This window comes from Chinchilla lanigera, unplaced genomic scaffold, assembly GCF_000276665.1.
Source record: "Chinchilla lanigera isolate Chin_1 unplaced genomic scaffold, ChiLan1.0 scaffold00091, whole genome shotgun sequence".
Taxonomy (NCBI): Eukaryota; Metazoa; Chordata; class Mammalia; order Rodentia; family Chinchillidae; genus Chinchilla; species Chinchilla lanigera.
The window spans coordinates 3,927,693-3,952,330 of record NW_004955492.1 but is presented as its reverse complement, the minus strand read 5'-3'; the positions used below and the strand labels follow the sequence as shown (position 1 = coordinate 3,952,330).

At 51.4% G+C, this 24,638-nt stretch overlaps 1 protein-coding gene across 1 annotated transcript in view; it reads left to right on the top strand.

Moving 5' to 3' along the window:
- Positions 1-24,638, top strand: part of Gpr137b (G protein-coupled receptor 137B) — a gene marked incomplete at its 5' end in the record, with an annotated part of 35,795 nt that continues 11,157 nt past the window's right edge. The window contains 2 exon segments of the mRNA XM_005405014.2: positions 1-354; positions 20,085-20,134. Coding sequence (XP_005405071.2) covers positions 1-354; positions 20,085-20,134 — 404 coding nt within the window.

Here is a 24,638-nt window from a genome sequence, read left to right as displayed (position 1 = left end):
TGGGACGCGGCGCGCAACGACTCGCTGCCGCCCACGCTGACCCCCGCCGTGCCGCCGCACGTGAAGCTCGGGCTCACGGTGGTCTACACCGTGTTCTACGCGCTGCTCTTCGCCTTCATCTACGCGCAGCTCTGGCTGGTGCTGCGCTACCGCCACAAGCGGCTCAGCTACCAGAGCGTCTTCCTCTTCCTCTGCCTGTGCTGGGCCTCCCTGCGCACCGTGCTCTTCTCCTTCTACTTCAGGGACTTCGTGGCGGCCAACTCGCTGGGCCCCTTCCTCTTCTGGCTGCTCTACTGCTTCCCCGTGTGCCTGCAGTTCTTCACGCTCACGCTCCTGAACCTGTACTTCGCGCAGGTGAGTCCCCAGCCGGCCGGCCGCGGGCTGAGGCGGGGCCGAGGCGCTGCCCTGGGGCCCCACCTGGGCCCCGCCACGTCCCCCCGCGTCCCCTCGGGCGGCCGGGTGGGGACCCCGCGCCGGCTGTGCGTACTGAGCGCCTGGGCTGCGACGGAGGGCGAGCCCCCCGGGGAGGCCCTGGCAGCCGCAGTTTCCCCTCGGTTGGTCACCCCGGAGCACCTAACCTCTCGCCATGTTGGGGCCGGGCACTGCATTTTTCTTTCTTTTAAGTAATAGGCCTGGGTTTGATGAGGTGTTTTGAACCTCTGGCTGAGGAGCCCTACCGAATTGCGACTAGCTGAGTTGCTTAACAGCAGTGTGGGGTCACGCCCAGCTCCCCGGCTGCCGCACGAGGTCAGGCTTGATGTCTGAGCTCCTCCGAGGGGCCCCAGGAAGAAAGCTGTAAAAGTTAACCCGTGCTCTTTATTTACAGTCGTGCCAGGTGGTTTTTATGAGGCGTATTGTTACTAGCTAATGGAAAGCCCATGAGTTCACAGGTTCTTTACCTGTGAACTCAATGAAAGTACAGTACTTGGGAAGCACTTTGCGAGCCTGTGAGAAGTGTAAAGCATCGCAGGAAGGTTTAATGGCATTGCTATCTCTAATCCCCAGTAGCTTTCCAAGCACTCAACGATCCTTTTTCACTGGGACTCTGCCCAAGGTGGAGGCGCCAACTGTGTCACCCGCTGGCTGTGACTTAAGCACTGTTTCCTGGGCAGAGAGGCCTTTGGCAAGCGAGCCGCCGTTTATCAAGAGAAAACATCATTGGTTAAAAAAATTGGTAGACGTAGAAATGCTCTGGGATGGGGGAGACACTGAGAGTTTGAAGGAAATGTTTTTGACCCCAAATAGCAGATGTAAGGTTTATTTGGTGGATTATATATCTGAGCAGTGGGTCTGTGCTCAGAGCCTTTCTAGGGGTCCAGTGTGGCAGCCTGTTTTTCAGCCCAGCAGTGGTGGGTATCATCTGTCCACATACCACCTTCAACTTTCGGACTAGTTTAGGCAGTCCGCAGTGTTGCAGACACCTGGCCTTTGTAACTGAGTGGAGATTGGGTGGCTCCAGCTAGGTGCAAAAGTCAGCCAAGTTGCTAGTACCTCAAGAAGTGACCATGGTAGTATCTTTCATTGAGCTCTGTACTACCCTCTCTTTGTGAGGGGAAAAAAATGTAGGGAACTGCCTTCCCTGGCCCTCTGGTAATCACATGCAAATCCTGAACAGAGAGCTGGATTAAGGCTGGGCTAGGCGCTTTCTGCACGGTCTGCTGGTTGGTGAGTAAATGCTGAGCAAGGGGAAAAGTGACCAGACAAGACAGAGCTGCTCTGGCCAGGAGTCCCAAAGTCATGGCCTTTGCCTTGTTTATGCCTCCCAGGTAGGTGGCTGCCAGAGCAGAGGGCAGTTGCCTGGGGGTCCAGGGTGACTGCAGAAGGCAGTGCATTTGTGTTGGCATCTTGGATCCTCAGAGGACAAGGCCCCTCCTGGCTTCTTGACAAAAACTCTGGTCCATCTGGGGAGTGTAGCAAGGGGTCGGCTTTTTGACTCCAGTCCTCAGTGTGACCCCACCCCCCCACCCCACTCTTTTGCACAGTGTTCTCATCTGGGGGAAGCACCTAAAATGGGGAACTTTTAGGATTCCTGCCGCCTGCTCTGCGTCCTACTTTGCAGGGAGAGGAACCGGTAAGAAGCACGTGCTCCGTGCCAGGCTCCGGGCTGGGCAGTTTGTCTTCATTGTGTTTACAACATCCCTCTGAAAGAAGTGCTGATGCTGTCTCCATTTTACAGAGGAGGAAGTGAGGCTCAGGGAGGTGGAATGACTTTCTCAGGGTCACCGTGGAGCCTGGCCTCACCCCTACACTTGTGACGTCTCAGTTTAAGCCTTGTCTTAGTGCAGTGTGAAAGCAGTACCTGTTCTCCAGGGGCTGATGATTGGGGTGTATACCCAGAACATGGTTCCGTGGTGATTCAGATGTGGTTGGGGCATACAGAGTATATAACTGGCTCAGTCATGGCGCAAGGAACTGCAAGGAGCTGATCCCGAAGCACTCGGGACTTGAGGTCCTGAGTCCTCAGAGAACTGAGTCTTGTGGCCAGAAGGCTGGTGGGAAGGGAGCTGTATGGCAGAGGTTTGGAATTAGGAATGAACTTGAAACTTGAAGAGGGTATCTGAGAGGTGGAGGGAAGTTTTTTTTTTTTGTGTGGTACTGGATGTTGAACCCAGGGTCCTTGCAATGAGCTGCATGTCAGCTTTTCTAATTTTGAGAGAGGGTCTTTCTTGCTAAGTTGCTCAGGCTGGGCTTGAACTCATCTTGCCAGGGCTCTGCCTCTGTAGGTGCCTACATGGTGGGCTTTAGTTTCACCCTGGCTCTCTCTGCCATTCCATCCTATTCTTCAAGTAGGGTAGCAGCATGCCTTAGTTCAGTTCTTTCCTGCTGTTTCCTTTATTGTGGAGCCATTGGGGTCACTGCAGCTCCTCTGCCACTTGGCTACACAGGTGACGGACTGGGTGGCCAACAGTGTTCCCTCCTTGACCCCTTTCCCCTCCATGGCAGCCAGGGCCTGTTTCAGCTGAACAAATCATGGTGGAAGCAGCACACTCTCACTACCAACATTGCTGGTTCCTTCAGACTTGGCTCTGCCTGGGTCCCTCTCCACAGCCTGTATTGCTCTGATGTTTGCATCTGCTGGGGCCCTAGGGTCCTAGCCCTGTCCAGGCTCCCCTGGTGACCTGAGCCGATGAGTGCCCTGTCCTGTCTCCCCTACGTCCTGATACGGCCTGTTGAGGTGGGGAGGTGCCCAGTGGCAGGACTGCGCCTGTGAACTCTCTAAGGGACCTGTGGGCTGCTCATGGATGCTTCACCCTCATTGTGCTGGCTCTTTCTGGGACATAAAGCATTGAGGATCTGTTGCTTGCAGCGGTGGGCTTACACTAGCTCCCTGTTGCATGAGAAAGCAGCAGGTCTGGGTGTTACCCAGGCCTTTGGTTGGAGCCTATCCCGAGTGCTGTGTCAGGTCGCCTTTTTTTTTTTTCTTTCTTTTTTTTGGTACTAGGGATTGAACTCAGGATCTTGTGCTTGCCAAGCAGCGCTTGCACCACTGAGCTATCTCTCCAGCCCCAGGTTGCCTTTTTAAAGACAGTTATTTGGGGCTGGGGATTTAGCTCAGTGGCAAAGCGCCTGCCTGGCAAGCGCAAGGTCGTGAGTTCGATTCCTGGTACCGGAAGAAAAACAAAAAAAACCCCAAAACAAATAAAGACAATTATTTTAGTGGAACACATTATCAATACATTATAATTACAGCCATCTTGGGGAATTGGTACATATACATATTCCATCTGAATCATTTTTGCTTCCTCTTCCGAGCAGGCCCCCTCCCCATCTCCTCAGAGTCTGTCTTATCTTGCTCTTTAAATTATTTATATTTTAAGCTTCTCAAATAAGAGACACCATGTGATATTTAATTTGTATGTCTGATTTATTCTACATAGCATTATGATCTCAAAGTCTGTCCATATTTTGCAGATGACCCAAATTTATTCTTTGTGGCCAAGTACTACATTTTATATGTATACGTGTGTGTGTGTGTGTGTGTGTGTGTGTGTATACACACACACACATATATGCACAATTGTATTTTTAATCCATTCATCTGTTGGTGGGGTCGTAAGCCACTTCCATAATTTAGCTATTGTGAATACATTAGTATGCATGAATCACTGTAATATGAATTTAATTTTTTGGAGACAGTATCCAGAAGAGTAGCTGGGCCAAGTAGAATTTTTATTTTAGTTTTCTGAGGAATCTCGATAATGGTTGTACTGGTTTACATTTCATGGGGTATTGAGCAAGGTGGGACCCTGAAAACCAAGGCATTGTGCTGCCCTCCACCACCAGGATTTGGGGCAGATAACCAGAAGCCCGGGCAGCAGCTCCTGTATGGGGTAGATCTGTGCAGAGCAGGGAGTAGAGGTGCCTTGTGGCCCTGGGCTCCACAACACCGTGGCTGCTTGTGTCCCGACCTCTTTGGTTCCTCAGAATTACCAGTCTGGGGCTTAGACTTGAGGCTCTGAATTTGGTTGAGTCGTGTGGCCTCAGCCTTTCTTGGGCTTAGTGACAAACTCTTGCCACTGGGTTCTGGTGGGTTGAGGAAAGAAATGGAGAACTGAGCTGTCTTGGTGAGGGAGAGGTAGTGTGACAGATGGAGAGGGATGGAGGGATGTTTGACTCAGGAGCTGGGGCCTGACCCCACCTTAGAGGGCCTTTGGGAAGCTGGTGCTCACTGGGGTGTGGTCTGTCCTGAACCACTCCCTCCAACCCCATGCCTCTGCCCCCAGCTCTGCCAGGGACTAGTTATTAGTCCTGTGATCCTGCTAGGTGCTGAAGGCTCACAGGAGGGGGCTGAGCTCAGGGTGAGGGCTGGGGCAGGACCCGAGGCTCATGGTGGGACCTGGGGCTCATGGTGGGGTGGGGCCAGCAGAGGCTTCTGAATCAGAAGAGGCAGCAGGGAGCCCATGGGCCAAGCGGTTTGAATCTTGGCTGTGCCTTAGGTGGGTCTATGGCCAGTTCTGGTCTCTGAGACTGCTGTTTCACTGGGGCAGCTAGAACGTGGTCTTTCTCCCAGTTGTGGAGGAGGCTCAAGGGATGTTCAGTACCAAAGCGCTGCTTTGTTTTCCTTAGTTAAGGAGCTCATTGTCCACCTACTGACAGCCCCACGCCCAAGCTTGGACACCAGCCTCCATCAACTGGCCCTACCCTGTGCCATCATGGTAACTTTTACCACCAAGCTGCAGTTCTTGTTTTTGCTAAGTGGCAGTGACTCTTGGCACAGCCTTGGTAGGAAGAGTGTGGTGAGACAGCAGTCCTGACTGTAGCTTCTGAACTGGGGGAGTGTGGGCGCTGACCACCCAGCAACCCAGCTGCTTGCCTTGCAGGCAAGCCAGCCAAAGTCTAGAAGTCAAGTAATCTCTTTGAGGTCCTGCAGCCAGGTTGAGGCCTGGCTTTGATCCCTCTGATCCCTGTGATGCTGTGGCCCTTGCTATGCTCAGTCTTGAAGTGTGTCATGGTCCTTTTCCTACTGATGGGGAGCTAGGAGACACTTGAAAATCTAATCTAGGAACTGGATCTCCATCTCCACCAGGATCAGGTGGCTTTTGCTATGTGTCTGCGTTACTTTTCTCATTGCTGAAACAAAATACCTGACATCCAAAGTTAAAGGAGGAAATGTTTATTAGGCTCACACTTTGTAGAGGTTTCAGTCCATAGTCAGATGGCCCCAAGGCAGGGTGGGATGGCAGAGGGGCATTGCAGAAGAGAAGCAGTTCGTGGTCGGCAGAAGGCAGCAAAAAAAGCAAAACAAAAACAAAAACAAAGTGCCAAAAAGCGAGGGATGACCATAGCTTTTTATCCAAGCTACTTGGGCGGGTAGCACTCACACCTTAATCCTAGTGCCTTTGATCCTGGCATGAATCAATGTCAGCATCACACAACTTCAGATCCAGCCACCCCTGAAAAAGACCAACCTATGACTGCATGAGAGCTTTGTGGGAGGTGGACATCAAGACATAAGCCATAAGACTATGGTTTCTGGCAGTCAAGAATTATTTATTGTATGCCAGGTCCTAATCCAGGGGATGGGAAGGAGGTGGCTTCTAGGCCACTTCTGATTGTGAAGAAGTGAGATGCTTAGGAGATAGAGCAGGTCTTGTGGCCCCAGGTGCTGCGCTCACAGTCTCAAGGGTGGGCACGGTGCTTGGGCTGGGCTCAGTGCCACACCTGGGCCTCAGGCCTTGGTCTTTATGGTCACTCACTGAGCTTATGGCCCATCTGAGCTGTGTGCTTTCCTGTTCTTCTGCATGTGTGACTAGTTGTAGGATAGGTTCTGCTAACTCTGTGTATATGCCTGTGTGTCTCTGTCTGTGTGCCTACCTATATGTGTCTGTGTTTGTACACCTTTGCATGGCAGTGTGTGTCTGTGTACCTGTGTGTGTGGGAGAGGTCGTGTTTGGTTGTATTCCATCTGCTACCTACCACCAGCACCACAGAGGAAGGTGCCTTCTAACCACACAGTTTAGGCAATGATGGGGAACATTTTAGAGCTTTCAGTGATGGAGACAGCCCGCTGTGGCATGTGTGCTGTAGTTTGCTACCACTGGTCTGGGCTCTCAGGTCCTCTTCTCAACCCTAGTCCTGTATTCTCTCTGACTCCTGTTGCTTCAGTACCTTAGCTGAGGGAATGCCTTCAGAAATCCAGGCTCCCAACTGCTGTTACCCTGGAAGTCCCTGCTTTTGGTCCCACACACTTTAGCACTTGCAGGCTTTACTCCCATCTTTTTCTCTCCTGCCTTTGCACAGTCAGACAAGCAGAGGCAGGCGCAGGGCACCATGCTTAGGCCAGCGCCATTGCTCACGTCTGTTCCGGGACCTGACCCATGGCTGTGTCTGAGCTGACACTGTCCCCAGGCTGTATCTACTTCCTGAACTCTACAGCTCCTCCTACCAGCTGTTGAGCTCTGAGTGATGGAGAATTGAGAGTGGGGGCAGGAAGCCAGAAGAGGGCCAAGCAGAGAAGAATCTCCCTGCAGTGGTCTTGGGGTCTGGGAGTGACATGGCCATGGGACTCCTCTGAGAGCCACAACTGTCCGCTCAGCCCTGTTTCCAGGGTGTTTCCGTGGGAGGAGGAAACCCCTCCCTAGTCTGAAGGCCAGTGGGTCCTGACCTTCCGCCAGCCAGTTCTTCTAGTGCAGAAATAGCTGCAGCAGACAGTCTGGGCCGTATCTGGGCACCGTGTTCAGTGCAAGCTACGAAGGTGCATAAATATTTCACCTTGTACTTGTCTCACAGCTCAAGTTTAGAGTCTTAATTGTAAGGCAAGATGAACCTGAGTAGTTTTACTGCTAGGAGGCCAGTTTATTCAGGTGAGGCACTGGCCGGTATTTTAGGACTGTGAGCCACACGTGGCATACATTGTATGTCTTCTGTCTCTCTTTTTAAAAAACACTTTAACAAGGTGAAAACCATTCTTAGCTTACAGGCTTTACAAAAATAGCCTTGAGTCGTTCAGGGAAGTCAGACAGGCTTTGGCTTCTTTCTAGGTTTAGGGAATATCATTCATTTAAGTTTCCTCCACCTTTCAGTGTTACCATACTGAGGACCATGCTTCCAACATGTGAACCATTGGGGGACAAACCACATACAACCCACTGAGCAGTCACTCCCCTTCCTTCCTTGCTTCAGCCCTAGGTCTGCTCCCCTGCTGTGCAGCTTTACCTATTCTGGATGTTTCTTGATACCGGATCATACAGTTTGTGTCCCTTACTGTTTGCTTTTCCCACATGGCATGGTATTTTGAGGTGCATTCATCTTGCAGTGGCAGCAGAGCCTGGCTCCCTTTTGAGGCTGAATAATAATTCCACTGTCTGGACAGACTGCATTTTGTTGATTCTTTTGGCCAGTGGTAGACATGTAGGTTGTTAGATCCCTGTGTTTGAAGGCCTGCTGTAAGCCACACACTCATTAGACTCTGAGTTAAGATCAAATGTGATTCCTACCTTCATGCAACTTTGCACTGAATTGGGAAAACAGACTTTGCATAAATAACTTTCTGTTGTGCAGTTGGCTGATGTTAATTAACGACAGTGCTCATAGCAGTGAGGGTGATGTCAGGTGTGGGATGTCTTCAATGGAAAGTTGGGGGCTTACGACTTTCCTTCATTTCTGTGATTCTTTCTTGAGGATTTATGTTTTAAAAAAGAACCAGTGGCTTTTGATGCTGTTACCTAAGTAAAGGTCAAATCCATTTGCAGTGAATATTATTATAGAAAAAACTCCTCATTGCAGTGAAATAAAATATTTCCCAAACCCAGATGTTCACTAAGAATAAAGGCAGGCCCTGTGATCGCGGATGGTCACAGCTGCTGCCTGTTGTTGGGGCTGTAAGGTGTCCACCTATCGTCCTAGGCCTGCTGCTAGAGGCCACTGCCTGGATCCCACTGAGGGGTGAGTGTTCAGACTTGAGTTGACATAGGGGTGTTTTCTGACTTGCCTGGATCCCACTGAGGGGTGAGTGTTCAGACTTGAGTTGACATAGGGGTGTTTTCTGACTGGAGCTGAATTCTGGTGACCAGGTTGGCTTCTGGCTGGTCTTAGAGTGTGTGTGGGAAGCCATGAGCCTGTTTCCTCCTGCACTCAGTCTGGGGATGTTCATGGTGGCATCTGGGGCCCAGACCAACATGAGGATGGAAGATGCTGCAGATTTACTCCAAACCCCGAGTCCTGGGGCCACTCACAGGACAGGTGATCCTTTCCCTGGGACAGACAGCTTGTCACAGGTTGATGGCCCATAGTTCATCCTCCTCAAGTTCTCTCCGCTTGGGATCAGGCCTTCTCAGTTCCTTTCCTTTCCTTGTTCTTGTAGAATGTGGGCTAGTCTCCCGCCCACCTGATGGCTGTTGTTCACAGGCTTACTTTGTCCTACAGCAAGTTGGGGACAGCAAGCTGGTCTCATTCCCAGGGAAGAGCTTCTCTTTGTCACACCTTGTCACTTCTGCTGTGACTGTTTGGTCAGTGGCAGGACACAGGGTCATGTGTTGGGATGGTGAGCATTTTCCCTGCTAACTTATTTTGTAGTTTTTGCATAATTTGCCCATGAGGAGAGGGGCACACCGGGGCGCAATGGCACAAGCTGCATTTTGGGCCTGGCTCAGTAGTTCCTCGCATGTTCTCTGTGTTCCCTTTTTAAGCACATTTGGAATAATTACGGGTGGGGTCCTGGCTGGTAAACAGTGAGCAGCTGTTGTGGCAGGAGCCGGTGAGAAACTCTGTAAAGATAATAGTGCCTTATATTACCACATCCCTTGTTCTCAGACGACTGAAGAAAGAGCGTCCTGTCAGAGGCAAGGCTGGTTGAGTAGTTTCCACCTCTGAGCCGGGCCGGGGGAGCTTCTTCCCTGGTCTACTCTTGCCTGGGCAGGGGCCAAGACAATGTGCATCTCAGGCAGAAAGTGTCCCCAGAGGCCACCAGGCTGCCTCCCTCCACCTTCCTCCACCTTTCCCCACAGGTAGCACCAGCAAGGTATGGTCCCCTTAGCAAGGAGGTTGCAGTAGGGCCTGTGGGGCCTTCCAAGTCCAGGGACACAGGTACCACCTGGCAAGGCACCTTGATGAATATTTTACTAATCCTTTTATCTCACAGAGGCACACCAAGGCCCAGAAAGGTAACGACTAATCATGGGCAGCAGAGCATGTTCTTGGTTCTGACCAGAATTATCCCCAACTTTAGCTCTCAGCTAAAGACAAGAGGGCACATGGCAAAACAGGGACACCGACTTGGAGAGTCTTTTGACAGAGGCTCCCTGCCCAGAAAACCTGGCCCCACTGTCCCTGGTGGGCCACCTGTTGTGACATATGGCTGAGAGCCTGCCTCGGGTGGCCAGCCTGCACCAGCGCTGTTGGATGGAGTCACAGCTTGGTTGATGAGGACAGGGAGGCTCCTGGAGGGTGTCGGAGAAGAAGGCCAGCCTGGAGGTGCTAGAGAGAAGCAGCCCCTTCAGGGAAGGTGGCAGGAGCTGGGTGGCCTCCGTTTTGGAGTGAAGACTTAAGCGCTACTTCAGCGTTGACTACTCCAGGAGTGTCGGCTGTGAGCGTGCCACGTGTGAGCTCCAGACACACATGCGAACTCTCACACACACATGCCTTAGGAAGCACACACATAAGCCTGAAGAAGAGCCTTCGGTGCTGGGGCAGCCAGATAGAACTGTCCCCTAGAGCCCTGAGAAGGGCAGAGAAGGCATGTGTGTCTGGAGCCTCACACGTGGCACGCCCCAGCACGTGTGCTGGGCTCAAGTTTAGAGTCTAGGGGGAGGTCTTGTGTCCCTCAGTTACCCAGCGCAGGCCGGGGTTCCGTGTTTTGAGGGTCACCACGAGGCCAGGAAGTCAGTCCTGGCTGGGTTCAGAGGTGAGAGCTGACCAGTGAAGACTGACTCACCCCTTGGGCACCCCATCCCCAATGCCTTGGCTCTGGCTGGCCTCAGAGACAGGGCCCACCATGGCTTCAGGCCACTGTACCCCAGAATTACATGGGCTGCATGTGCTCTGTCCTTTTTAAAAAAATTTTTTTTGGTACCAGAAATCAAACTCAGGACCTTATACTTGCTGGGACCTTATACAAGGCAGGTGCTTGTGCCACTGAGCTACATCCCCAGCCCCTGCTCCATTTTTGTTTGGTTTTTTTTTTGGTACCTAGAATTGAACACAGGACCTTGTGCTTGCCAGGCAGGTGCTTGTGCCACTGAGCTATATTCCCAGCCCCTGCATGCTCTCATCTTCCTTGGGATCCCATGGCTTTTAAAAAAAACAGATCATCTCTGGATGAGCTCATCTTTGGAGCTGTAAGGGTAGTAAAAGGAAGAAAACAGAGGCTTCAACACAAACTCCTTTTATGCATAGCGGCACCCCTGGCTGCATTTAGAACGAGGTGGATGCTGGTGGAAGAAGCTCCTGTCCCATCTTCCTTCCCAGGGTGGAGATGCTGACTGTCCCCCTGCTCTGGTGAGCTGGTGACCGGGGATGCTGAGCATGGGGAACACAGCTAGAAGCAGCTGACAGCTGGTGCCCCAGGAGGCTGGGTCTAGGGTTTGGGTCACTTCCCCAGATCAAGGAAGTGGGCAGCAGAGGGGCCACCAGACAGCCCAGCAAGTGCTGCAGTGTCAGCGTGTCCTACCTCTTGGGTGTGACAGTTTCTTTTGTGGGTCAAGAAGGTATCTGGGAACCGCAGGCTGGGAGTTGTGTATTTAGAAGGAAGGTTTGGGAACAGTATGAGGACAGACAGTCCTAGCAGTAGCAACAGCATAGGTGCAGCACACCTGCACATAGTACTCACTGGGTGGTAGGTGTTTGCCCCGGCGCTCTACACAGCACGTTCCCACCGCTTGAACCACTGGTGGTAAATGCATGACTGTACCATTGGGTGGCTTGAATCACCTGTGGTACATCTAATCACTATTATTGGTCTTTACTAATAAAATTCATAAAAAGCCACCCAAGACAGCTCCATTGTGAACGTGTTAATTCATTTCAGTCTCACAAAACCCATAAGGTGGGTGTTTGTTATCTGCCTCATTTTACTGATGAGATACTTGAGGCACAGAGAGGTTGGTTAACTGTCCCAGGGTCCCAGAGCTGATAATTGGCGGAGCCAGAATACAAGCCCAGGTAAGGCAGACTACATACTCTTAACATTGTTCTGTGCCTCTCTACTGGAGGTGGACGTGTGCTGCTGGCCTGTTTAGACAGTGGCAAATATTGGGCCTCAGTGAAAGTGGATGAACTAGAGCTGTGTTCCAGACATCATGGGTGAAAAGGCAAGCTGTGAAGGCTTTGGGAGATGTTCATGTATTCATGAGATGTGTAAAACTGTGTAAGGCTGGCCTATGCATTGTTTATGCATATGTGTATATCCCATAGAGGGATAAGCCTTCCAGGGTAGATGAACACCAGATAGGTGGGCATGGGAACATACGCTTCTGATTCTAGCTCTCCGGAAGACAGAGGCAGGAGAATCGTGAGTTCTAACCCAGCCTGGGCAACTTTGTGAGGCTCTGTCTCAAAGTGAGAAAAAGTTTAAGAGCTGAGGATGTAGCTCAGTGCAAAGGCCTCAGTCAGTCGTCAGTACTGAAACAAAAAATCCCGAAAATGTGGGAAAGGGACTCTTGGTGATTACCCTGGGGAGGGAGTAGAACCAGGCAGAGCTTGACTCAGGGCAGTTGTACCATTTTCGTTAAAAATAAAACTGGAGGAAACATGCAGTGTTCAGGTTGAGAGAAATGAGTGGTGAGCACATGTGTGTTTATGATACCATTTCTTGTGTATACGTGAAATATTTTGCCCATTTATTCATTTTTGTGGTATTGGGGATGGAAGTGAACCACATCCCCAGTCTCTTTTTAAGACAGGGTGTTAAGCTGCTAAGTTGTCCAGGCTGAGTGTAAACTTGTGATCCTCCTGCCTCAGCTTCTCAGTGTGCTAGAATTACAGGTGTGTACCACCACACCTGGCTGAAATATTTTATAATACAAAGTTTAAGGGGCTGGACATATATTTTAGTGCTAGAGCTCTAGCCTGGCATGCATGAGGCTTGGGTGCAGTCTGTAGCAACAAGAAAAAATTTTAATCCATCATTGACTTGAAACATTTCCAAAGGAATTTGCATACATGCCCTTAAAAACAGAGAGCACGTGGAGTCTGTGCTTGGTGCTCACAGTTACAGACCCCTCAGTCACCCTGAGGGTCTCCGAAGGGCTGCAGCCCACAGGCGGACCTAGGTGCATGGAGCTCGGAGATGCGAGGCTTCCTGAGGGTAAGGGCTGTGCAGTGTGCCCCATGCCTGTCCCTTCCCGTGGGCAACATTTCAGACGTGGATCCCCTAGGAAGGCTGTGTTTCGGGAGGATTATAAAGTGGAGCCGCTGCAGAGAGGAATTCCAAATCTGGCGTGAGGCAGGAAGCCAGAGTTAGCTTTATGTAGTCGTCACCCACCTCTGCCCTTGGGGACAGCAGAGGTTTCCTGTTGGTTTCACTGCACAAGGGGGTCCCCTCCCCACAAGCTCAGCCTTGGGACTTCTCTGCCAGTGCAGCCGATGTGACAGGAGTAAGATTGACTGTGGGGTGGTAGCTGGGAACTGCAGCAGGGTGAGACGGGCAGCTGCGTCAGCAGACTGATTTATCAGGGGCGGGAGCCAGAGTTCAGCCGCCACTTCTGCTGAAACAAGTACGTCACCTGCAGAGCTCTGGGCCTCTTGCGTCACCTGGAGGGGTGCGGTGGAGGGCATGGGGTGACCTCAAGGGGATTTAGGTCACCCACAGTGTAGGGGACACTGTGGGAAATTGTGTGGGGTCTCCTCGGCCCCCCCCACCTCCCTGCAACTCAGACACACAGCAGCCACTCCGTGCCATCAGAGGCCCATGTGAGGTCCTGCCAAGGGGCTGGGTAGGGTTTTGAAGAGAGAAATGGCACTGAGACCAAAAGGAATTTGCCAAGTGGGGAGCACTTCCCTCAAGTTCTGGGGAGACCTCCCCGCAGCCCTCTCTGCACCCTAGGACCCCGGAGAAGCTCTGTAATGGCCCTCTACTTGCTGCTGGGCTCCTGATCACATCGTGCAAGAAGCCACTGGGAACCTGTGGGCGACTGTCTGCACAACTGCTTCTCCCAACCGTCCTCCCTCTGTCCCTGCTGCTGCCTGTTTCCTGGCCCAGGGCCTGTGTCCACCAGACCTTCTCTGTGCCCCCGCCTGGCCCTTCTCAGGGCCTTGCTGGGGTCTCCCAGTTGTTAAAACCAGGGCCTTGCATCCTTGAAAGACCTCTTTTGCCTGTCACCAGCACACGTTTTTACAGAGAAACTGAGTGGAACTGATTCAGGCTCCCACTTCTCCTGCCCGCGCACTTCCCCCATTGTCCCCCTTCTGCAGGCCCAGCGCGTATGTGTCATTGCCACTCTCCTGCTGTCCTTGAGGCCTTGACCACTGAGGGGGCTGCTTGTTGACCTCTCCCCATGCTTTTAAAATTTTTTAATAACATCTTTATTGTGCTATAATTCATATTCTGTACAATGTCCTGTAAAAAGGTGCCATATTCACAGAATTGGGCAGCCATCACTACAGTCAGTTGTGTAACTTTTGTTACCCCGTCAAGAATGCCCGGTAGCGATCACTCCCCATTTCTCTCCAACCCGCTCTTCCCCAGGCCTAGGTACGCACTAATTTGTGTGTGTCTGATTTGCCGTCAAACACAGGCCTGTTTTCATCTTCTGTCTCAGTCATAGCTTCAGCTCCCCACCCCTGGGCTCCTCTCTTGGGCACAGACCTGTTTGCTAATGGCACTGGTTCTTTACTGGAAACCCTTAGCGCCTCTTATCCGGCTCCTGCAGGAGCCTGACCTGGCTGCAGGCTACCTTACCTGCCCAGCCCAGCCAAGCTACCTCACCGTTCCCCTTCTGTGGGTTCCGGGGGTCTCCTTAGACCACCTGTCTCCGCATAACTCTGCACTTCTCTCCCTGTGTCCTTGTGTCTCCTCCTCGACTCCCCACACCTCCTTTCAACTCCTCACACCTCCCAACACTGCTCACACCTCCAGGTGTCTCCTCAAACCTGCCTATACCTCCTCTCCCCTCCCGGCTGCTGGGCTTACTCCTCACACCTGCACACACCTCCCACCTCCCTGTGCCTTCCTGCTCCCCTCCCCTCCCCGCCCTAGACCTTCCTTCACCTTCCCTCCTCACCTCCCTTCTCTCCCCATGTGTCCCACATACCCCCTCTACCCCCCTTCCTCTGTCCCCCCCCCAGCTCTTCACACCATGGATGGTGATTTACAGGCATGTCTGTCTGTCTGTAATCACGGATGGTGATTTACAGACATGTCTGTAAGGGGGGCACCTTTTCCATATTTTCCACATTTCTTGAATCCAGCCCAGTGTTGGGTGCTCTGTGTCTCTCAAGCTGGGATGAACCCCTGATAGTTGAGGCAGTTTGAATGTTTTCTAGCTTCATTTGTCTCTTAACAAACTCAACCATGGACTGTCTTCTCCCGTTACTGTGTTTTTGGGTGTCTGGGCAGGGAGCACCCATGCTGTCATCAGGTCTGTAGAATATGGGAGCGTCATTAATCCTTTCCACCCTCTCTCGAGCCCTCACCTCCTCTGGGTTGAGTTCTTGCCAAGGCCCTTGGGAGCCAGTGAGGGGCTGATGGAGATGGGCAGCTGGGTACGTGGTCCTGGCAGGCCAGCGGGCAGGCGGAGGCGCGGGTGCAGCTCCGGCTCTGGGCACTAACGAAGCCCATTGGAGCACCCATGGGAGGGGGAGGAGAGCTTGAATTTATTTTTTTTTGAAAATTTGGCTCAGACATTTCCGCCCTTTAACAAGGGTGAAAATTGTACAGAAATTACAGACACATGCATGTGGACACAGATATGGATACATATGTATCCATATCTATGTCTATATAATGAGTTACGTTGCCTGATTATATAATATCAGTTCACACATATATTACTCAATTTCAAATGCCAGGAATTAAGATACCACTTTAAAGAGTTTAAGAATTCACTTTAAGAACCTCTAAGACCAGCTACATGGGATGCTGAGGCAGGAGGATTGAAAGTTTGAGGCCAACCTGGGCAACTTTGCAAGACCCTGTCTCAAAAGAAGAGGGCATATTAGCCTTTTAAGGGCTCTGAGAGGTCTTACAGGAAAAAGTGTTTTCCCGACAGTTTCTAAAGTTGTTTGATCACATGGCATTGTTTCCAGTTAGGTTTATTATGAATTTCCAGTTCTGAGGAACATCTTGGAGGCTGCCTCCCCCTAGTCCTGACTCCACTCGGGCCATCACCCAGCTGCAGTGTGGGACAGAGCTGTGGGGCCAGGAACTGCAGGGACCGGAAGAGCATGGGGCGGGCAGGCAGGTGGGCTACTCTGTCAATAGAATGTACGCCTGTTTTTGCAGCTCTCGCCCGGACATCATTCTCCAGATCTCAGGCAAAAGAGGCACAGCATTAGCAAGTGTGGGAGTGAGCTGGGACCCCACAGTGGCTGTGCATTGGTCCTAATCCACCGCACTCTTTCCTTTGTCCTCATGTAACTGAGAGTTGTGTCAGCAGCACGGGCCACAGGGCTGAGAAGAGCCGATGTTCCCACCTGAGGTGGAGCCCAAACCTGCAGATCAGCCCCCTGCACTCTGACCAGTCCTTCCTCTTTGCTGCTGCCTGTGGGACTCCTGCCTCTCCGATGGGCCTGTGGGTGCATGGGAGGCAGACTGGTCATACCTCCCTCCCTCCCTCCATCCTTCCCTCCTTCCCTCCCTCCCTCCCTCCCTCCCTCCCTCTTTCCCTCCCTCCTTCCCTCCCTCCCTGCTTCCCTCCTCCTTTCCCTTGGCACATTATTCATCATCTCTGTCTCTGGCTCTCGTTTTTAGGTCTCTCTCTCTCATTTTTAGGTGATTTTTACCAAATAGCTAACATTAAAACTACATTAGGGTACCATCTTACTCCAGAACGAATGGCCATCATGAAGAAATAATAACATGCTTGTGAGGCTGCTGGGGGAAAAGGAGCCCTTCTACACTGTTGGTGGCAGTGTGAACTAGTAAAAGCACTACGGAGATCAGTATGGAGAGTCTTCAAGAAACTAAAACTAGAAATTCCATTTGATCCAGCTAGTCCCCTTCTAAATTAACTTCCTGAAAGAGGTAAAGGCATCGTATTACAGTGATACGTGCCTACTCATGCTTATAGCAGCATAATTTATAATTGCTAGATTTCCAGTTCTTACGGACAAACACGGCGTATACAGTGTGTCCATCAGCAGATGAATGGATGAAGAAAATGTGGTATTTCTACGCAGTAGATACACTTGATTTGTCATTGCACAGAGTTGAGTCCACAGCAGGGGGCTCCCTGGCACCCTGGAGTCACCTTGGGTGATGCTTGGAGCTGTATACTGTTCGTTAAGAGTGGGCGGAGTGGAGAGATTGAGTTACCTGCCTGGAGTGATCACCACTATGCCCCATTTGGAAAACAAAACATACATGGTCAGACGCTTTTGTTTTTGGTGCTAGGGATGGAACCCAGGGCGTCATGCATACTAGGCAAGCCATCTGCCACTGAGCTACAAACCCCAGCCCTTTTTATTTTTTATTTTGAGACACAATGCCCAGGCTGGCCTTGAACTTTCTGTACTCCCTCCTCAGCCTCCTGAGTAGCGGGTGCCGCCACATCTGGCTAAGGTCAGATACCTTTTAAAAAATAGTGTCCTTTCTTCTCCTTTGGTAGTTTGAAGAAGTCTTGCAGTTATTGAAAGCAAGATCCTCAAGTACTGTTTAACAGGAGGATGGTGTTTTGTAGCAGAACTTAGGGGTCAGGTTCTAACTCATCCCTTGTTCCTAAGAGAGGTTGTGGGTAACGTTTTTCCTTAAGGGTGGCAGGGAAATACCAAAGGTGACAGGCCCAGCCTGAAAGCCCCTGTCAGGGCTTCTGTGAGGTGGGGGCACGGGCCTGTGCTGCTCATATTACTAGAGGTTGTACGGTTTTAATGTTTTTATGTTACAAATTCCTGCGTCCTATCTACTTCCAAGAGGGTTTAGGGCAGAGACAGAGTCATGTCAGGAATGACATCATTCTGTTTTTCCCCTTGGTGCTAGGGACTTAGCTCATGGCCTTCCGCGTGCTAGGCAAGTACCTTTTTATTTTATTTTGAGACGCAGTTTCACCGAGTTGCCCAGACAAGACTCCACCTTGTGATCGTCCTGCCTCAGCCAAGCAAGCAGCTAGGATTACAAATGTGTGCGATGGCACCTAGGTAGAAACTACACAGTTTCTCCATACAGCTGCAAGGCCCACCTACAAAGCCCTGAGGAGGCTGAAAAGGGGGAGGTGCTTGCTCTGTAGCTGTGGGGAATATCTGCGGTCCCCCATGGTGATCTGTGTGGCCTGAGTGTAGACGGTGTCTGAGGCTCCCACTGTGTTTCCCGTCCACAGTCTCGCCTCAGCGGTCTCACTGGGAACTGCTCTGGAGGATGATGGCTGTGATAATGGCAGAGCTCTTCAGGAGTATTGGGTCTGGCAGCTCCATTCTGTGTAGATCGGAATTTCCCACCAGGGCCCCTGGGCTAGCTAGGAGAATCACCCCAGAGCCATGGGAGTGCAGATTCCTGGGTCCACCTGGATGCCTTGGACTAGGATCCTTGAAAGGAGAAGTCTTAGGCTTTGCATTTTTCACAAGTTCCTGGGGGAAGTCCTCTGCTTCTGAAAGCCTGCAAACTACTTAGGTCATCAGAACGTCTTCGAGAAGGTTCCCCAGGGAGTGGCTTGTGTGTGGATGGATTCGGGGAAGGGGCCCAGAGTCTCTTGTGCATCAGCAGCCACCAGGGTTCCTGAGGGACTTCAGGGTTCCTTTCAGATGCCCCTCCCTCAAACAGATTGTGCCTGCTTCCTCCTCAGACAAGGTGGCATCTCGGCAACACCCACCTCACACCCATGTGTCCCCACAGACCCTGAGCTGTCTTCCCTTCCCCCAGGACAGGAGCTCCTGCCCCCTGCCTGCCACTGAGTCCTGTCACCTCAGCCCTGTTCAGTCCTTAGACAAATATTTGCAGGGACTGAGCAAACCCTGAGAGGAGAGCCGTGTGCGGAGAGCTGAGGAGAAGGGGCGCCGTGTGACTGGGGTTTGGGCGGGGGCCATGTGTTGGGGGCAGTGGGAGTCCAGAGAGCTGTCACAGGTCTAGGGTTGGCACCGGGAAAGTCCATGGACAACAAGCATGGAATGTGAGGTGTCTTTTTTCTTTCTTTTTTTTTTTGCCTTATTGAGATATAATTGACAAAAATTGTGTTCATTCAGGGTGCACACTGTGACATTTTGGTTTATGTATCCATAGTGATTACCACAATCAGCCAATTAGCACATCTGTCCTCTTATGTAATTATTCTTTTTCTTTTTTTCTTTTTTTTTTTTTTTTTTTGAGACAGGGTCTCACTGTGTAGTTCAGGTTGGCCTTGAACTCACTTTGTAGCCCGGGCTGGCAACTTACGGTGATCCTCGTGCCTCAGCCTCCCTAGTGCAGGGATTATAGCCATGTGCCACCATGCCCTGGCATTATTCCCTTTGTTGTGGTGAGAACTTTTTAAGATCTACTTTTTCTTTAGCAAATTGCAAGTATTGTATAGGACACAGTATAATTGTTAAGCACAGTGATAGCACTTGAGGTCTCCAGAACTTACTCAGTGTGGACCTGAATGATACTGAGTGAGTCAGCCAGGCACAGGGGGAAGGTGCTGCCGGATCTCATTTACTTGTGGCATTGAAAAAGACAGAAACAGTGTAGACAGGTGGGAGGGGATGGATAAGGATGTTGGCCAGAGAGCCCAGACTATCTGAGAGGTGGGTCCCTGACCTCACTGGATCATCACTCCTCTAATCTTCCGTACCCCTCTTTTCTTCTGCCACCCTTTAAATGTCAAGGACCCAGGGACCATCAACACAGGTGCCCATGTGCTCCTGCCCCACCTGTTCCCCGATATCCTGGCGAGACTCACATGCTGGAGGAGTGGGGCTGGTGCTTGAGTGGGCGCCTTTCTGCGTCCTCTAGTCTTCTCCGAGGCGAGGCGCTCTGCGTCCATTGCCACACTCACCGTGTGTGGGTGTGGTCACGATTGTGTACTTGCAGCTCTTGGGAAATTGTAATACTTCTCCAGAGAAAACAGTCCGGCTTGACACTTCTGTACTCCCCAGGTGTTGTATTATTACGTATATGCTGCAAAGGTTGAGACCTGGTTTGTAGGATGCCTACATTCACACTGCAGCAACTTGGTGCCAGTGCAGATTCTTAATGGAAATGGTGGCCTGTTGATTTCACATAACAATCTTAAAACGAGAAGAACTTGATACAAGTAGATCAGTAACAGCTTTACTTATGTTTTCTTTTTAAAACCGTGTTAGCCATTCCTAAATATCTTTCCTTTTAAATTTAAAATTGTATACACAGTTTTAAAAAGTTTACGTAACAAATGTGCTTACACAACGTGGGCACCTCAGTTTCAGGAAATGTGCCTGAGCACTTGGGGGTATAGGGAAGGGGGAGGGATCAGAGCACTGGCCTTGGATTTTGGTGTCAGCTCGCTGTGCCTGAACCTGTGTTTGTTTTTTTTTTGTCGTTGCAGGTGATTTTCAAAGCCAAGTCCAAATACTCTCCAGAATTACTCAAATACCGGTGAGTACCTGGGCATTTCTCTCCATGATGGAGCTGGAAGCTTGCACATGAAGCCACCTCTCACTTGTGCTCTGGGCTGTGCATGAGCTGCTTCCCTGGGAGCCCTGAATGGTCCCGCTTGCCTGCTGTGCGCCTGTGGCATCCTCCGCATGAGAGGCAGCTCATGGGTTACGACTTCCTCGAGTGTGTCAGCCTTCTGCCGCGGCGACCAGGTGCTGTACCTGCGGCAGTTAGAGGGAAGAGATTGATTTTGGCTCATGCTTCCGGAGGTTTCAGTCCATGTCGGCTGCTCCAGGGCAGGAAGGCTGTGGCAGAAGAAAGCTGCTCACCAGGGGCAGCTGGAAACGGAGGAGAAAGAGCAGGAAAGGGGCTGGGGAGCAAATACAGACCCGGGGCACACTCCCGTGATCCACCCACTTCAAGAGGTCTCCACCCCTTTTTAAATTACCTCCCAGTGATGCTGCTGCTGTGGGCCATGGGAGTGACAGGTATTTGGCTCGTGCTGGGGTGCCTGTGGAGAGCCTTAGGTTGGGAAGGGAGCCCCTTAAATTATGAGCCCAATTTATAAGAAGAGGTGGCACCACATACTTTCCCTGGGGAGGTGGTCTGTGGCTTTCCTCAGATTTTCAAGGAGGCCTGTGATCCCCAAGCCTAAAGCCAGGGTTTAAAGAATGGTTAGACTTGGGGCTGGGGATTTAGTTCAGCGGCACAGCGCCTGCCTGGCAAGTGCAAGGTCGTGAGTTTGATTCCCGGTACCGGAAAAAAACCAAAACCCAAAAAAAAAAAAAAAAAAGAAGAATGGTTAGACTTGAGCTGGGCAGGGTGGTGTGCACCTTACTCCCAACACGCAAGGCTGAGGCATGAGGATCCCAAGGTTAAGCCCAGCCTGGGCAACTTAGCAAGATAGTACTTAAAAAAAAATGTGGGTACAGGGCTGGGGATATGGCTCAGTGCAAAGGCCCTGGGTTCAAGCCCCATATCTCCATCATGGGGAGGTGGGGGCCCAATTTGGTAAGGGTGGGGCCTAAGGGAGAAAAGGCCTGTGGTGTATGAATGGTCTCACCCTGGAGCACTGCCCATCCTAGGCACATGGTTCTAGGAAGGCAACCGTGGCAGGTCACCTGCATAGGTCAGGATGAAAGATTATTTTGTTACTTAAAAAAATGTTAAAATGTATACATATTATAGTTTATTTAAATATAGTCTGTGTTCCATATCCATGGGTTCAACCAACTATAGATCAAAAATACTCAGAAAAAAATTGTATCTATACTTAGCATGTATAGACTTTCTTGTCCTTATTCCCTAAATACTATGTAGCAGCTACAGACATAGTACTTGGCATCGTAGTAAATATTGTAAGTAATGCAGACAGGACCTAAGCTCCACGGATGGATGTATACAGGTTCTGTGCAAATACTGTGCCATTTGATGTAAGGGCTGTGCCATCTGGGTTTTGGTATCTGGGAGCCCTTGAACCAGTTCTCTGTGGATACTGAGTCCACTGTGTGTACGATCTAACTTGATTTAAAATTTTGAAATTGTGATACTTTCACCCTGCTTTACATCCAGGGGGACACGTTCAGGTAGTTTCTCTGAAGTTTGGGAAATGACATCTAGGGCCCCGCCAGGATACAAGTCCGGAGACTTGCCCTGGGATGTGGTTTTCTCCTGAGTGTGCTGTTTTCCTTTACTCCTTTTTGGGTCGTTCTACTTACATTTTCCCCAGACTGATCAGCTGGAACTGCATAGACTTTACTGCTTGAGCATCCTGAGTCAAAAAGTCAGAAATCCAAAATGCTCTGAAATCTGATACTCTTTTTTTCTTTTTTTGAGATGGGGTCTTGTTGTGTTGCCCAGGGTGGACTTGAACTCATGATCCTACAAGCAACTGGGATCACAGGGAAATACCACTATATCTGGCAAACCTGAAACTGGGAGGTGTAATGTCGGCACTCAGAGTTGTTCCAGTTTCAGGGATGGGTATGTAGCTCAGTAGTAGAGCACCCTTGTTGAATGTGCAAGGCCCTGGGTTCAATCCTGACCACTACAAAGAAAAATGTCTCTGATTTTTCAATTTTGCATTAGAGATGCCCAAGTCTTACAGACGTGGAAAGAAAAAAAATCTATTTCCCACCCCCCAGCTCTAAGGAAATACAGTGATACATTGTCATTGGCAGTATGGGGGCGGGGAGAAGGGGGTCCAGAAGCAGCAGGCTGGGGTGTTCTCCGAGATTCCGAAGTGTGTGCTTCATGGAAGCACGATGGACCATAATAAAACACTCAAGCCAGACTACAGGAACCGGGGTGCAGATCTTTGGTGATTCCTTCAGAGCAGTATCTTTGTCCCACCCCACACGCTGTGGCTTCCCCCTCCCTGAGAGGACAGATATAATCTGCCCCAGCTCCCTCTGAGCCAGATGTGGTGCCCGGGGCTGTGCAGCCGTCCTTTCTGAGCCTGGCGTGAGCACCCACTGTGGCTGGAGAGTGGAGGGCTGGGTGGTTGGCCTGGGCGGGTGACTGGCCCCAGGCTGGGTGTGCATTTCTGTTTCCTCATTTTGACCCTCTCAGCTCGAGGCATGCTGCAGGCTTCACCACAGATTGCAGGAAGGAAGAAACCTCTCCTGGGGCATGGTGACGCTGGTGGTGGGGAGCAGTGTGGCGTGGAAGGGACAGGGCAGATGTGCACAGCACTTGCCGGCGGGTGTCGTGGCTGGGGACTAGGCTGGGGCTGGGGCGCCCTTCCTGTACCGCAGACGGGGCGGGGGTTGATGCTGGGGTGCAGAGAGCACAGCCGGGCATGGCAGGGAAGCGGAGGTGGCCTTGGAGGGTCCGGATCAGTGGTCATGACCTGGAGAATAACTGTCCTTGGTAAATCATTAATATTTCTTTTTCCAGAGACATTTCTTTCTGCTTGAAAAACTTTAAAGTGTGTTGTGACCCACAGTGGAGTTCCCAGGACTTGTCTCTCCCAGGCACTGATCCAGGGGGCACTGTTCACGCCGTGGACTTCCTGGGGCGGTGGTCGCAGTTCAGACCACAACTTCCGGCCTACCCTGCCTCTTTCCCTGATGTCACTTGCTCCCTGTATGAGCGCCCCCCAAGAAAGCTCTGTGGTCTCTGTCCTGCCTGTGCCCTGCCCTGCTCCACAGACCAACCTTCTCAGACCCAGAGAGCACGGCCACCGCTCGGTGGTGGTTCAGCGTCATGTCCCTAAGTCTCCTGGGCCCTCTTCTCTCCCGCTTCCCCGTTGCTCCCTTGCCGTGTACCCAGCCCTGCCCCCGTGCTCCTCCTGCACGTCTGTCCGGCTCTCATCTCTGGCCCACCCGTCTTGTCACTCTGGCAAGGCACATGGGCTCTGCTGTGGCACCTTCTTGCCATCCAAGCTGTGCGGAGGACAGGCCCGAGGAGGAGCGAGCAGCCCCCGACACTGGGTGGTGTGTGAACTCCTCTGCCCCGCCTGGGGTACCTCTTCCCTGCCAGACGGTCCCAGTGAGGGGCAGAGAGCGGCACTGTGAGTATTTCCAGGGACAGGCGGGAGCGCGTTCAGGTGTCTCATGTAGTGGATTTTGGACTAAGCTTTCGCTTTTTCCCTCCCTTCCTCTCAACACAGCAGAGAGCCCCTGCCACCTGCAGTGTAGACACAGGGGTTAGAAAACAGCCTGAGTTTGGTCTCAGGGAACTTAACATCTCGGTAGGGGTGGCATCGGGCAGGTCATTGGCCACATCCTTTGTTAGAAGCTCTGGTAAGTCTGTAGCTTACTTGCAGGGGTCCAGGAAAGCCCATGTCAGACGCATGCTTGTGTGTTGTGTCCACATGTGCCTGAGTGGGAGGAGAGTAGGCAGGCTGCTACTGAGAGCCGCAGGGCATGTGGCAGCTGGATGGGCAAAGCCCTCTGGGAGAGCGCAGGTTCTGGGAGCCCTGTGAGAGACTGCTAGTGGTGGTGCCATTTAATTGCATGGCATGAAATCCCTCCCCACTCAGCGTGAGAAAGCGGGGGTTAGCATAGCACATGGGTGTCTGAGGGCAGGAAGTGAACGTAAGGCTGAGGCCAGGGCCTCTCCTCTCCTCCGTCTGTCTCTGTTCCCCCTCTCCACTCCTCCCCTTCCTCTCTCCTTCTCTGCCCCTTTGTCTTGCAGCCCCTCTTGTTCCCTTTGCTCCTCATCATCAGTGGATGTTGGGAGCTGAAACAGGAATCTGGGTTTCTGTCTTTAGTCTGGGGTAGCTTTCATATGTATGTATGTTTTTATTGATTGATTGAGACAGGGTCTTGTTATGCAGTTCAGGCTGGCGTTGAACTCACTTTGTAGCCTAGGCTGACCTGGAATTTGAGATCCTCCTGCCTCAGCCGCTTCAGTGCTGGGATTACAGGTGTGCTGCACCACCATGCTTGGCTCTGGGGTAGCTTTTGAAGACACTGTGATCACATTCTAGTTCCACACACCACTTTTGTTCATGGTTTTCTGCTCTCTGAGTTGAATTACAAATTATTCAACTTGAACC